We start from the raw sequence: 15,138 nt of genomic DNA, 5'->3' as shown, positions 1-15,138 counted from the left end.
CACATTGTTATGGGTCCCCTTATTTGTTTTTTAATTATTATTTCAAAACATTTACAAAAACTTTTCATAAATTAAAAACAAAATCATTTTCTGTTTTGGGTCACACAGGCTGAAAAGTTTGGGAACCACTGAGTTTCCATGCTATTCCCACAAGATGTGAATGAGATTAGCACTTTTTAAATAAATGTAATTGTTTAGATTTTCTTATGATTCATTCAGGCATACTGACTGTATGAAGCAAATTAATGCTCTTAAACACAGGCTATAAAAACAAAACATGATAAATTTATGTTGTTTGCACTGTATTACTTTAGTACTGTACTGTTTGAAAAGGTAAAATAAGATCGTTTTCATACTGTATAGAAGGAGATGAACGGAGCAACGAAGATTGCTCGGTAGACAGGAATGAATGTACAGGGATGCATATAAATAAATTAAATATATTTTTATTGCATTGTGCAACAGCAACACACACATGAAGTAAGTGATCATGAAGGATCCAGTGGTTATGAACAGTCAACATGTCACCTTCTGTGATCACAAGGGGTCAGCATTTGACCGTAACCAGAAGGGTCAACAAACTCAACATGTAACCAGGTTTTATGAATGAATGATAGAGAGACTGATGTTAGTCTGCTCAAACGTTACTCTTTTATCTGCCTTTTACTAACACTAACTAGTTCGGATTTCTACTTTTGGGTCTTGCGGCTAAAACTAAAACTAAAACTAAAAAAAGGAAACCACTGAATTAATTTATAGGAAATTATTTCACTTATATTTGACCTGCCTTTAAAGTAATTCAATACAATACATTAAAAACAAAAAATAAAGTAAAAAGTCCCAGACAGGTGTGATACATGCTCCTAGTAGCACAATATCAGTCTCTCTCCATTGAAAGGTTATTCTCTACAATATGATTATCTAAGCTCGTAGGTGTGCTATTTTGGAAACATTTGTGCAAATCTTTGATATACTGTACACATATATATATATATATATATATCATCTTGAGGGTGTGGTTTGGGGAGGGACTATGATCTTGAGGGTGTGGTTTGGGGAGGGACTATGATCTTGAAGGTGTGGTTTGGGGAGGGACTATGATCTTGAGGGTGTGGTTTGGGGAGGGACTATGATCTTGAGGGTGTGGTTTGGGGAGGGACTATGATCTTGAGGGTGTGGTTTGGGGCGGGACTATGATCTTGAGGGTGTGGTTTGGGGAGGGACTATGATCTTGAGGGTGTGGTTTGGGGAGGGACTATGATCTTGAGGGTGTGGTTTGGGGCGGGACTATGATCTTGAGGGTGTTGTTTGGGGCGGGACTATGATCTTGAGGGTGTGGTTTGGGGCGGGACTATGATCTTGAGGGTGTGGTTTGGGGAGGGACTATGATCTTGAGGGTGTGGTTTGGGGCGGGACTATGATCTTGAGGGTGTGGTTTGGGGAGGGACTATGATCTTGAGGGTGTGGTTTGGGGCGGGACTATGATCTTGAGGGTGTGGTCTAGCGCCACAGCCGTCAGGCCCCACACACGGTGCTTGCCGTTGCGGAACACAGGAAGTGTGTATCCGTACTTGTCTCCGGTGCGGAAGTGTGTGTACCCGCGGTTGCGCGTGTCATACACGTGGGACAGCGACACCGTGAAGATCTCCTCCACCTGAAGAATGCACACACACACACACACACACACACACACACACACACACAAAATATGTGTAAGAAGGTAGGTTTTCAATGAAACAAGAGACCCATTTCACCCATGTTAAACCTTATCGTTCAACCTTATTGTTATGCAGGTTTGTTTAGGTTTTAAAACTTTGTATTAAAAGTAAAAAAATAAAATAAAATAAAAACTAGCTCCTTGCCACTCACCCTACTGGGGGTGCTATGGGGGGGCTGGCTATTTAGAGGGGGGGCTAATGAATCTTGGTTTACATAGAAGTCAGTCCAATCGGGGAAACTCCGCCCTGTCAGGTGAAAAGAAGCAGCTTGGACTCCTCATGCATAGCGGGAAGCATGAGGTCAGTCTAGTGCTCTCCCCAGGTTAGCAGAGGGAGTGTAGCGCCCAGGATTACATTAGATAATTGACACCGGGTGAAAAGAAAATGGGTTACAAAAATCTTGGGATAAACATTTAGGATTTAGAAGGTGTTTTTAAAATGGGCCTCAGGTCTAAATGGGTTAATTCATAGAATTAATTTCGTCAAGTCGTCCAGCAATAGGAACAAACAGGTACCTCTTGAGGGTTTGGTTTGAAGGACAGCGCCTCTAGTGGTCCAAGGTTGGCCAGCACAGGAGCTATGAGCATCCCAGACTGAAACAAAAGGGGCGGAAATAATTACAATCGTAACATTTTTTTAGAATCGAATTGTGGTGGCAGAAATTATACTAACACAAGAATACTTAAACTAAAATATAAGGTGAGGACAAGATGATATGAGGCCTTCAGTTCAATTGAATAGAGATCTCTAGAGCACATCCATCTTCCAGCATGTTGCATGATTGAACTCAAGAACAATACATGTGTGTCAGTTTTATACAGTTTTACTCAGAGAAGGAGGAGTAACAGTCGGTCACATGACCAGACAGGTAGCCTCCACATCGGACAATGGGACAAATCTAATTAAAATGACAACAAAAGGTCGAATTCTAAGATAGTTAAGTGGTTTGGTGAAACTGTGAGGCGTAAACAGGACTATAACAAAGCATGCAAAACACAGAGGCTGGGCTGGTGTTGCTACTCAACAGGAGAGACTGGGACAGCCTCAACGATACCCTGGTCATAACGGAAACCTATTGATGTGCAAAAATGGTTGATTAAGTCAATACAGGCCTATCACTCAAAGTGTAAACCACACCCAGTTAGACCAGATGTCAGGATGACCAATATGCAGTTTAACAATTAGTGTTGTGAATGTACAATTTCATATTTCCCATTACACAATACAGTACAATGTTAATGTCACCGTTTAGTATCCATTATATACAGTATACTGTCTAGAAGTCATATTTGTTGCTGTAGGGTGAAAACTGAAAACCATGTCCAGAAACTTTCAGAAATAGTGATGGTAGCCTCTATCCATCTACAAAGCTCACAACGCTCGTGAGCTTGTAGATCTGCTATTTTCTGCAAAAGCTTTCCCCACAATACAGATGCTTGGGGCTGAAGTGGTGACCAAAAAGATGAGTGTTCTTTTTTTCATTTGCTGCTTTCTTTCGTTTTAGGGATTTTAGCTGTTTTTGACAGGGGGGCGGGGGCATTCGAGCATGGGGCTAAATATGTATTTTTTTAGAACATTTTATAGCAATTTATTTTTTAATTATTTACTATAGTCCTAATAAACCCCAGGAAATTTCATCTGGCCACAAAAGATCACGAGTTCTACTGAATGTGTCAAACTGACATATTGAGCCTATGACACACAGTGTGGCTTCCTCCCAGTAGGCTACCTTCACATTCAGTAGATCCTGTGATTTTTTTGTGGCCATATGTAATTTCTTGGGGTTTATTAGGACTATCTATAAGGGTGCATTTGGTTAACAACTCTCCCATCATTTAGCAGGGGACCACCTGGAACCCCCTTAAGCACCACTGGTTGAGAACCACAGTTCTAACGTATTAAACGCATGGCGTGGATGAACCGTTGTCTCACCATGTCTCGCAGCGGCTTGAGGACGCCCCACACCTGCCTCTTGTCCACCGTGATGCCCAGCTCCTCCTGGGCCTCTCGGAGAGCCGTGTCCACCACGTCTTTATCGGCCTGGTCACTCTTACCCCCTGCAAAGCTGCACACACAAAGGTGGACCCTCTTTTAAACAAGTGCAATGCTTTATAGGGTCGTCCACTCACAGTTAACAGTCTTTGTATTGAGTTGTGCTTGAAATGTACTGTAATTCTGCAAACTGTTAATCAATATTTCAATCAATCAATCAAAACAGTCATCACATTAAAAAAAACACCTGCAAAGCTGGACACAGTCATCACATTACAAAAATCAGACCAGTCTGAAGTGAGTGGTGTTGTACTGTACTCGTGCTGTAATACTGTACTGTACAAGCCCTCCTCCCTGACCACCCCCTGGTGTGTGTGTGCGCGCGCGCGCGCGTGCGTGCGTGTGTGTGTGTGTGTGTGTGTGCGCGCCACTGTTTTTTTTGGCACATGGCCGTGGCACAGTGGAGACGGGAGCGCAAAATTATCAGAAGTTTACAATCTGTGCTCCCATTGATGATCACCATATAAAATTATTATGCATATGCAATGTTACAGTTACAGTGTAGAGATCATAAATGTAAGTATTTATATTTAAATAAGACGCAGTGTTTTTATATTAGGTTTCCTTAAGCAATTGATGGGAGAGGCGTAAGTGCATTAAATTTAAAAGTCACAGCGCTCGGCCAGACAGTCAACTGACCTGACGTCTCCCTTGTGTCTGCCCTTCAGCGCGTTGGAGCGCAGCGTGAACAGGAAGGCTGGCTGCTCCTTCACAGAGCACAGGGACACCAGGACCGAGGCCTTCCACCTAGATAAGAGACAAGAGTAAAGTTAACAACACCAGAAATGTCTTAAGAGGTTCAAATTATGAAACAACTGTTTACTCCAGGTTAGGACTACCGTTGTCCTAGCCAAACTGCCGGTGTGTGTGTGTCATCGTAGCCTTGCAACGCACCTGCCCTGGTTCTGGTTCCGGCCCTGGCTCCTCCTGGCCTTTGTGTCGTCCCCGGCCGCCTCGTACAGCTTCTGGTTGGGCGCCAGCGCCCGTCGGCAGCGCTGCTCATTCTCCAGCGACAGGCAGTCCTTCAGGGAGGCCTCCTGGCGAGGCGCCGCGGCCCCATGGAGCTGGGCTCTGAACTGGGCTCCGAAGCAGGAGGGCCCCGTGCACTGCTGTGGAGGGCTGCTACTACTGCAGTGGAGGTGGTCCAACGACCACCGTGACCTGTATTCCACGGTGCTAAAGGGCCTAAGAAAGAGTTCTCTGTGAGCGGAGTTTCTTTGGAGGAGAGCGGGGTGCCTTTGAGACTCGGCTGCAACGCGGCTGAGTAACGGATGATGATGATGATGATGATGGCTTTTACAGGGCTGAAGAAGACACTTGGCGGCTTGTTGAGAACAGCCGTGGGGGCTACTGATGGTTTTGTGATTTTGTGCTGCTAGATGTTTGAATACGGCCTCCGAACTCCGAGCGTCGAAGGCTAGCCGCGACGCCCCGAAGAGTTTCGGATTTGAGGACGACGGCGGCAGGCAGTCCCGGGGCAGGAAAAAGTCAGCTTTTAACCGATTCGCGGCTAAGTTGACGGAACGGGACCCATTGTCTCCGTCCGCTGCGGGTCCTTCTGTCCCGTGCACCGCTCTGTCTTTGTGAAGGAAGGAGGCGGCTGCGGCTCCGTTGCATCTACAACAGGCGTGCACCACGGCGGGGCCCAGCAGCAGGGGCCGGACGGAGCCGAGCGTCACGTGAGGGTTCCTGAACATCCTGAAGGAGAGGAGGTGGAATCACAAGTTAACGTTACAGGCATCAGTAAGTTAATGTTACAGTAAGTTAATGTAACAGTAAGTTAATGTTACAGGCATCAATCAGTAAGCAGGAACCGGGGACGGCGATGAAGGACCGGGAAGTCTGGCGTGATGTTGTGAAATCCACTATCTCGACCGCAGTCGAAAAATGATGAGACAAGTTCATATATATATATAAACTAGAGCGGTGCCCATTGGGCACGGGCCTACTTGGAATGATGCAAGTTGGAAATTAATGCCCCACCCAGTTATTAATGTCGCTTTTAATGATATAGAGCTGCATCTATTAGCCAACGTATCATTCTGTTGAGCTGGTCGAGTCATCGTGATCGTCAGAACAGATGTAAGCCGTGACGACGACTCCGTGGGGGCGGCGGGGCTCGAGCCCCCATGATGAATTAGACCTGAAGCCCTACAAACGGTTCGTTCCGTTTGTACCGTTCGTTCCGTTTTGGTCGCGCCGCGCCCGTTCGTGCAATTCTCGTCTTTGCATTGACTTTGTATGTAATCGCGCAGCTCTAACCATCCAAGTCTGAACGCACCTTAACACCTCTTTTGTCCTGGCCCGGGGGAGGGTGGGCCGCGTTGCCTGTCCCCTTGTACACATGCAGATCAGGCATTCAAATGCTAATCTTGTTTTTACCTGTCCGGTAGGGTAGGCTACAGTACTGTACTCTGCTTAGGCTACTTGTTCACAATGAAAAGGAGTAGCCTACCAGATGACTCAGTGCTGCAATCATGGCATTTAAACAAACATGCTCTTATAATCTAAACACTGTGACACGTTTAAAGAGTGCTACAAATAAATGTTAGGAACGCTTGGGTTTAGGGTGGAAAGAAAGCAACAACTGTTTTTCCCGTTGCGGCGGGGGGGGGGATTGGGGGCTTAGCGGGGGGGGGAGGATGTAAGAACAGGCCAGATCCATATATATATCTCCGAGGCAAATATTGTACTTTAACTACACTACATTTATTTGAAAACTTTAGCTACTAGTTACTTTATTGATCTGAATTATTATTACAAAACATATGTGCATTAAACACTGTATTAATTCATATTCAAACTTTGGCCATTTGAAATAGCCGATCTACAAGCGCACAACTTGTTGTGACACATTGTCAGCTTGTAGAAGTGTATATTTATAGGTCTTTACATGTTCTGATGAATTGAAAATGAAGGACCCTTATGTAATCAAGTCTTTGTGCTTTTTTCTGGTATGCCGTTTTTGTATTGACTTGTGCTTTCGTTGAAATGTACCCACATAATACTGTGAATACAATTTCAATCAATCTGCATAATGAGTCATTTTACTTTTGTACTACTTGATACCAATACTTTTACTCAAGTAAATGCTGAATTCTGGTCTTGTAACAGAGTACATCTACATTGCAGTATTGATACTGTTACAGTACTTTATGAGTTATAACTAACATAATTGAGTCAATTGACTATTTCTATAAAAGCTCCGTCCTCAGGACGGAGCTGCACGAGGAGGCTGTCTGCAGCTTAATACTCTATGGTCTGCAGTCACGTGGTGAGTCAAACTACGGAAGCCGATTGAATTGAATGTCATCATGGCTGCCTTGTTGTGTTTTTTAGCTCCACACTTCAACCACAGAACATTTATTTACCTTTTAAACTTAAAGCAATAACGTTAAACTCCCTCTGCGTTTAACGTTATTTATATAAGTTCATTACAACAACGACGGCATAGAGTCCATAAAATGAATCTAAAACTAGTTTAAATCACTGAAATGCTCGTTTGTTTGGCTCCTGGCAAACTAAAGCTAGCTAGCAGAGCTTAGCCTTAGATTTCTAGCTAGCTACACTAACACTACACTTATACAGTTTAATGTTATTAATTTACAAATGAAACAAATGCCCGTTTCTTTACCCGTTCAATTGTCCGCTTCATATTAACTCGTCGTTGTTAAGTTGTTACGTTAACTTTACCTCTGCCAGTTAAGCTAGCATGTTAGCAGCCGGCTAGCTCAACATTAAACATGTGAATGGTAAATAGCCGGCTAATGTGCTGGCGCTAGTCGGCTAACGTTAGCCTGGTCAAAATATGTTAATATCATGCAAAATACAACGTCAAACTGCGCTCTTGTGCTTAAAACGTGTACGCCGTTTACATGAAGGATTTCTGTCCCATGAACACAGAAAGATAATTATATTAGTAATAAAACTGGAGAATATAAACACTCACCTTGACTAGAGGGGCATACGGTTGGCCTGTCGCCCACCCACAGCTCTGCTAACTTCGGCTAAAATGTTGCTAATGCTAACGCCAGTGCTTACAGTACAGTCAATATGGCGTGGTTGCTTTCACACTGAAGAACATGTGTTGCTTCATAGACATGGTACTGTATCCTGACTGAAACAGACTCGTGGCCTCTTGTCTTGATTGATGGCCCCCCCCCAGAGCCTTGTGGCCCCCAGTAATTTAATCAGTTGTTTTAACAGTTCTAGTATAACCAGTCAAACTGGCCCTGGCCCACAGCCCGCCTTACTGTACATGCTTTTTCATGTCAAAGGACCCCCCCCCCCACCCCCAATGGGAATATTTGTATGGCTCTAGCAATGATTCTCGACTGTTTCAATTTCAAGGACCCCCATTTTCACATGCATTTGGCTACGGCCCCCATTTTATGGCTTTTCTTCTTTTTTTTTATCTCTGGGACCCCACTTGTACACATACACCATATTGTAAAATTGTTGCAAGGGTACATTTGGTTTCATTTTGTACACTCTTGGGTTACAGACTTGTACAGCTATTTTTTTAGCTGCCATAGCTGGGGACCCCCTGGAACTCCCTCAAGGACCCCTGGGGGTACCTGGACCCTACTTTGAGAACCATGGAAAGTGTTTACTCTAGTATTAAGTAGGCTTACCTACTTATACTCATTATTTGAGGTCCTTTACAGTAAATCTGTTTTTCAATACTTTACTTATAGTCTATACTCCGTTATTAAATCAGAAGCAAAATAGTAGTGAAGTAAAAAAGTGTTAATCATTTGCTAGGTTCAGTTACTTTGAGTTAATAATGAACTTGCAGATGTATATTATTAATCCAAAACATACACATTTGCAATTTAAACACTGTGCTAGACTACTAAAATTATCACCTGTTGTGAGCTTGTAGATCGGCTATTTTGCTAATGCAGGTTACCTTGTTAAGCAATTAAATATGTACGATAGTCAAAGAGACAGTGCCCTCAATGACCTCACCTGTCGAGGTACTTCCCCAAAAGTGAGTGACACCCACAGCCACTACACTAGAGGGAGCGGTCGACCACCCAAATGGAACACAGATGGTTTCTTTCTAAACTGGCCTGAACAAACATCTATCAGGAGACCGGGAGGGGGAGGTGGGTTCTCAACCTGTGGCTCCCGGGCCCCACATGATTTTATTTTCTATTTTTTGGGTGGTCAATGAGCCAGAGTTGGGGATGTGTTGTTGCATTCATGGCATCATTGTGGGAAACGTGTTGAAGAACCCGTCTTTCCTGCCCTGCACCTCAGTCCAGACTGCATGTTTGGAGCGGTGTGTAATAATGCATGTTGTGAAATCATGGCATTTCAGCTCTGTTGCTATTGTCTGTTGGCTGCATCTGGTGGTGGTTGGAACAACTCGGGTCACTTTAACGGCGTCTTGAGGCGACTACTGTGCTTGGAAAGGTCGCCTGCTAGTAGACACGCTTCGTCACGTCACGGTCGCAGCTAAGTTCACCTCCAGAGAAAATAACCTTTGAGGTGTAGTAAGTGATTTTTGTTTTGTTGAAATAAGTATTAATTTAATAGCTCTATTTTCCATGGATGGTAGCCTGAAATGTTTGTATGACCAAGTCCTGTGTGTGATTTGTGAAACTGAAATGAACCCCCAGCCCCATTGGCTTGTGGTGGACATTTTTGTCAAAATGTAATATTTGCCATGGACATACAAAATTAGTATTACAGAAACGCATACAGAGATAGCCCTGAATGACCGTAACAGTGTGGTAAGTCTGAGAGTGTACACATGTACGTTTGGTACACTCTTAAGAGTGGTGGTCCTTACAAATAAAACGTTTGAGAAGCACTAGTACCAAGTCAAGTCAATTTGATTTCTAGAGCACATTTAAAACAACCAAGGCTGACCAAAGTGCTGGACAGCATAAAAAAGTGGACTCCTAATGTGTATTAAGCGCCACCTGGTGGTCACCAGTTTAGGCTTTGAGTGCCAATTCTCCCATTATAAAAAAAGAGAAATTGTAATTCTATTATTCATGTAATGTGCATCTCATCACCTGTACACCAGATTAGAGGCATTTTCAAGGGATCACGTCTTGTCGTCCGTGGCATCCGGTACATAATAGGCAATTAGACGTCTTGACGTTTATGGCTCTTAAACTGCAAATCATATATGTCATACATATTTTGAAGAGAACCTGGAGACTGACAGTTTGGCCATTATGATCAACATAACTATGAACATTACAATGGTATGTAAAACAAAAACATTTCCCACGGACAAGGCCAAGTCTTTGCCACGGACACATTTGTCCGTGTACGGACATAATTGATGACCCCTGCCCCCATGCAGCCCTCCAGCTTTTAGCTCAGCGATTTTATCTGTGCAGCACGCTTCTATACTGTATATAGAACACGTATACTGGTTTCTATGGAATCCAAACGAAATCAGCCGTGGCGACTGAGAACTTTAACGTATACCTTTTTTTTGCACTGTGCGTTTCCTCTCTAGCCGGACGTGGTCATCATGGCCTCAGCCTGGGCAGAAGAGGAGACGTTTGCGTGCTCTGTGTGTCTGGAGACGCTCCGAGACCCCGCCACCCTGCCCTGTGGACACTCGTACTGCCTGCCCTGTATCCAGAACCACTTTGACCGAGGGAAGGCCCGAGGACAATACAACTGTCCCCAGGTATTGTTGTAATATTCTAAGTACTGGACCCTCGTCTGGTTCTGACAGACGGGTCTTGTGTGTGTAGTCTGGGTGGCGTGTGACAACCCGGTTGAATCATTCCTTGGTCCGGCGGCGGACAGACGGACTGGCCCGGGAGAACAATAACATGACACCAGACTGTCTGTATCACGCTAAGACGTTCACTAACTAGACATAACAATCTAGCTGCCTGCAGCACGCTGACCTTGCTGTCTAAATGTCTCCACTCCAGGAGCTAACTATAAAGTATGTTACAGTTCAGGCAGTACACAATACATATATCTAGTACATTTGTATTCACGTACAAGTACACAGCATGGGCAATCATATCATAATATCATAGATCATATCATAACATAACAGGTATACAACTGTCCCCAGGTATGTCCTATTGTAGGGGACAATACAACTGTCCCCAGGTATGAGTCCTGTAGTAGGGGACAATACAACTTATAGGGCTTTTACGATTACAAATTTAAGTTGACGATTAATAGAAACGCATCTCCTGTCACACAGGATGGTGTCAGTCAGTGCATTCGAATGACAATATGAAGCGGACGGTGACTCATTGTGATGATTGATTCCCACAGTGTCGTAAGGTGTTCAATCCTCGTCCCTGTCTGTCGAGGAGCACGGTGCTGATGGAGGCCATGGAGAAGCTGAGGACCAACAGCTTCAGGGAGAACTCCATCTCCTCCGCTCCACCGTCCATGCCCCTGTATCTGGAGCTGATTCCTGGGACAGGTCTGTTCATGTTTTACTGCAAATCTGGATGTGGTTTTAGTCAGAGTCTTAGTTTTAGTCATATTTTAGTCATGTGAAAAGTTTTTATAGTTTTAGTCTTGATATTGTCGACAGAAATGCATTATGGGCCGATTTTACACTCGCTTGCAGGCTAGAAATAGCAGATCTACAAGCTCACAACGCGCCCCAAGCGCAACCAAACATTAAATGACTTGCCTTTTAGTTCTACTGTCTCTCTTCCCTCCCTAACATTTTAGTCTAGTTTTTATCTGTTGACGAAATTGTCAATATATTTAGTCTTAGTTTTTGTAGTTTTCATTTCTTTTTTATTTAGCTTTCCTGGGAGGAAAAAGGTAGTTCACGAACTTCCGTCATAGTTTCAAGTCCAGTGGTTTTCAACCATTTTCATATTATTATTATTTATTCAGAATTTGAGCCACAGACCACCATTTGATGAGATTTGTTTGTTGTCGTTGAATTATATTTTGTCCACTAATCCATGCTGTTGATGATGTTGGTAAAATTAGGAGAGATAACAGGCAAACGTTGATCAAAATAACAATTCTTCTATACATTCTGTAATTGTGTAGACTTCTTGTAAATTAAGTGATGCAGATGTTTAACAATAATAGTAACTTTTTGAGAGTGTAAAATGAAACCAAATGGTTTATACACTCTCAAGAGTTCAAGATCTAATAAGGATCCATTTGGTCATTTAGCTGCATGGGGACCACCTGGAACCCCCTCAAGGACCACCAGCTGAAAACCACTGTTCTAATCGATGAAATCAACGCAGAAATATCTGTGATTCTCTAACTAACTAACTAACTAACTAATGGTGAACAGACTACGAAGGCGGCAGTGGTGCACCGGGGGGGCCCAGCAGGGAGGGAGGCCCTCCTCGCCGCCAGGGCAGCGTCTACCCCTCGCTGCCCAGCGTGGCCCCTCGGAGCTGCCCGCTGCACCAGCGCCCCCTGGAGCTCTACTGCCGCGACTGCCAGGAGTGTGTGTGCGCAGAGTGCCGCGATGACGACGCCCACCGCGGGCACCATGTGCTGAGACCCGAGGACGAGAGGACAGAGAGACTGGTAATTATTATGAGAGAGAGACAGGCATGTGTTTATTATTATAATCAAACCTGAGGACAAGAGGACAGCGAGACAGGTTTTATATGATCGAGTTACTGCGAGAGTGAGGTCTAGCCAACGCCAACTCGCTGCCCTCCACACTTTATCTATAGATCAGGTTCCTGAGCTCTACAGTGTTGCTAGCTACGCTGTCACGCCGCAGTGCGTCTACGTACTGTAAGTGGTACACTTCTTTCCCCTCCTGCCCTGGGATGGCACCCATAGTCAATTTACTCAGAGACGTAGCTGACCATTTTTGGTTGCCCTACTCGTAGGATATTTGTGCTCCCCATCCCCTGCTATATTTGACGGTGTCAAAGAATTCTGAGAAGTAAACGGTTGATACAGTATTTATATTATTATATTATATTAATTGTTCTTTGAGCCACTACTGGATTTATGTTACTGTACATTGAAGTGTCATGTACGTTTTGGCTCCTTACTCGAGTAAAATCTTTCATACTTTGAAGTCTGAATTTGTGTTTTTTGAGCATCCAATACTGATTTCTGCCACAGTTGAAACATTTTAATTAAAGCCTTTTTAAATGATCAGTTTGAGTATTTTACTGCACTTGACTTAATTTGTACATTTTTGTTCCTTAAATCATGTAAAGCCTTATAGACCAACGTACAATACAACAGTCATTTAAAGTTGATAATTTGACACACTGGGAGCCAGTATAAAAACTAAGATCGTATAAAGTTGTTGGTATTGATAAAAGACTACACTCTGAATCAACTGCAATCTGTCCATTCTGGCATGAAAATGGCTCGGGCCATAAGTCCTGTTTTGTTTCCTTTTGTTGACAGTATTTCTTTTCTTATTGGTCTTCTGCAGAAGGAGTTGGCTCAGATGCAGGTTGACCTCAAGAAGAGAATCCAGGACACTGAGAAACATCTCAGAGAACTGCCACACCTGGCCCGTCAACACAAGGTAAAGGACCCCCCCAATTGACACACGTTAGCCTGCAGACCCCCATTTGCCAGGGATGAAGAGAAGGAGAAGATCTTTACAGCTCTAGCAGTGATTCTCAACCATTTTTAATTTCAAGGACTTCCTGTTTGACATGCATTTAGACTGCAGGCCCCCATTTAATGGCATTGCTATATCTCGGGGACCCCAATTTATATTGTAAAATCAATCACTCACAAATTAACTGTACAAATGGATCCAAATGGACCCGTTTGTACACTCTCAGAGTTATAGATCCATAAGGCTCCTTTGGTTCCTAACAATCCATTTAGCAATCAAACCCCCAGAACTCCCTCAAGGAACCCAAGAATGACCTGAGGGACACCTATAGCAAGGGGCATCATGATCATGCCAGTTTGTTTGTGACTCCATTTCCCATGATCCTCTCTTCTGTCTCCTCCTGCAGGCTTCCATCCAGGCGGTGCAGACGGAGAGCTCTGCGGTGTTCTCTGAGCTGGTGGGCAGCGTGGAGACGATGGCCGCCCAGGTGGCCCGGCTCCTCTGCGCCCACGAGGCCTCTCTGCCGAGCCGGGCCGAGGTGCACATCCAGGGCCTGGAGCAGGAGGTGGCCATGCTGCGCGGGAGGTGGAGGAACTGTGAGGAGGTCGCACGGCTGGCCGAGATGGAGGATCCAGTATGCTTCTTGAAGGTATACACACACACGCATTGCATAATGCTTTTCATATAAACCCACTCTGCCCTTTTAATTATACTAATAATACCAGTAAAGGCTCATACATACTCCAGTTTTTGGTGATAGGTTATCACCGGGGTGTCGTTTTTAAAGGGTTGGAAAACTACACCATTACGTCAGTCGCGGTGATGATCAGCTATCACCGCGGAAACAGACCCATCTCTCTGTTTTTACTATCGGACAAGTCTTTACACTCTGGAGCTATCACCCCGTTCACTGATTGGTCTAGAAGTTGGGTAAACCACAGGGAGGCGGGGTCAATCCTTAAGGACATCACCGCGAGTATGATGGCATCAACTCTTATCACCGTTTCAGGTAATAAGCTATCACCTAAAACGGTGATAACCTATCACCAAAAACTGGAGTATGTATGAGCCTTAAGACCTCCGGGGGCGAGAAGCGACGTCGCGTTGGGATGTCACAAGACCACCATATATGGGGCTTTCCCCATGTATGGGGATTTTGAGTGATACACTGACTGACTGACGGGAAATGCATGATTCCAATAGTGTTTCTGAGGTTAGGGTTGAGGTTAGGTTTAGGCAATAGTGTGTGTGTGGGGGGTAAAGGTTATGGTGTTAGGTTTAGCCATATAACCACGCCCATCAGGTAGAGTGCTCTGCGAAATAAACAGTCCCGACGATGATATCGGTCATATTCATCTTTTCTGGTCTGTTCTCTTGCGTTTCTTCCCCAGAACTTCCTGACCATGGAGCCCCTGGTGGTCCAGACAGGTGGGGGTCAGGTGGGTCTGGCTCAGGAGGAGAGGGTGGTGGCGGACGTCCGCTCAGCCGTGACTCAACTCAGAGACCGCCTCCCGGACCTGTGCAAAACCAGCCTGGACAACATCTTCAGGATAGGTGAGTGCTCAGAACTTTTCCCACGGCCAAGGACCGCCCAAATAGAGCACAGAACGTCTCGACGTTCACTCGCTGACATCCCCATTGTTTATGGAACACAGTTCGTATTCGACACGATATTTAAAAAAAAATCTACGGGAATTCAGAATCGGGGGGGGGGGGGGGGGGGGGAAGCCACGAGGGAAACGGGTAGGATGTGTGAATTACGTTGCTCTATAGGTGTTTTGGCCGGACACCCCAATCTATGACAATGACAGGGACCCCCAGAAGAGAAGATTGATCTTTACT

General features: G+C 44.6%; 2 protein-coding genes across 2 annotated transcripts in view; one reads left to right on the top strand and one right to left on the bottom strand.

Moving 5' to 3' along the window:
- Nucleotides 1–462: 462 nt before the first annotated feature.
- On the bottom strand, nt 463–7,835 carry nudt8 (nudix hydrolase 8). Its single transcript, XM_080772764.1, has 6 exons — nt 7,720–7,835; nt 4,665–5,468; nt 4,410–4,517; nt 3,651–3,783; nt 2,234–2,311; nt 463–1,654 (listed from the first exon to the last, which is right to left on the bottom strand). The coding sequence occupies exons 2-6, from the start codon at nt 5,465–5,467 to the stop codon at nt 1,448–1,450; spliced, it is 1,329 nt and encodes a 442-aa protein (XP_080628890.1). The 5' UTR covers nt 5,468; nt 7,720–7,835; the 3' UTR covers nt 463–1,447.
- A 1,296-nt stretch (nt 7,836–9,131) lies between these two features.
- Nucleotides 9,132–15,138, top strand: part of ftr86 (finTRIM family, member 86) — a 10,320-nt gene continuing 4,313 nt past the window's right edge. Inside the window, exons 1-7 of the mRNA XM_080772145.1 lie at nt 9,132–9,271; nt 10,255–10,431; nt 11,043–11,196; nt 12,043–12,284; nt 13,162–13,257; nt 13,703–13,945; nt 14,688–14,850. Of these exons, the coding sequence (XP_080628271.1) occupies nt 10,270–10,431; nt 11,043–11,196; nt 12,043–12,284; nt 13,162–13,257; nt 13,703–13,945; nt 14,688–14,850 (1,060 nt within the window). The 5' untranslated portion in view covers nt 9,132–9,271; nt 10,255–10,269. The remainder of the gene's footprint in view (nt 9,272–10,254; nt 10,432–11,042; nt 11,197–12,042; nt 12,285–13,161; nt 13,258–13,702; nt 13,946–14,687; nt 14,851–15,138) is intronic.

Source organism: Protomyctophum bolini (genome assembly GCF_963924005.1).
Source record: "Protomyctophum bolini genome assembly, chromosome: 9".
NCBI classification, from domain to species: domain Eukaryota; kingdom Metazoa; phylum Chordata; class Actinopteri; order Myctophiformes; family Myctophidae; genus Protomyctophum; species Protomyctophum bolini.
The sequence above is the reverse complement of the archived record's forward strand: the minus strand, read 5'-3'. Positions and strand labels throughout refer to the sequence as shown.

Bases quoted from the DNA above. Each gene is read 5' to 3' on its own strand.
- nudt8 (XM_080772764.1), bottom strand. From the start codon at position 5,467: ATGTTCAGGAACCCTCACGTGACGCTCGGCTCCGTCCGGCCCCTGCTG. The intron at 4,518-4,664 runs GTGCGTTGCAAG...TCTCTTATCTAG, and splicing joins CGGAACCAGAACCAGGGCAG to GTGGAAGGCCTCGGTCCTGG. The intron at 3,784-4,409 runs GTCAGTTGACTG...TTGTGTGTGCAG, and splicing joins AGACACAAGGGAGACGTCAG to CTTTGCAGGGGGTAAGAGTG.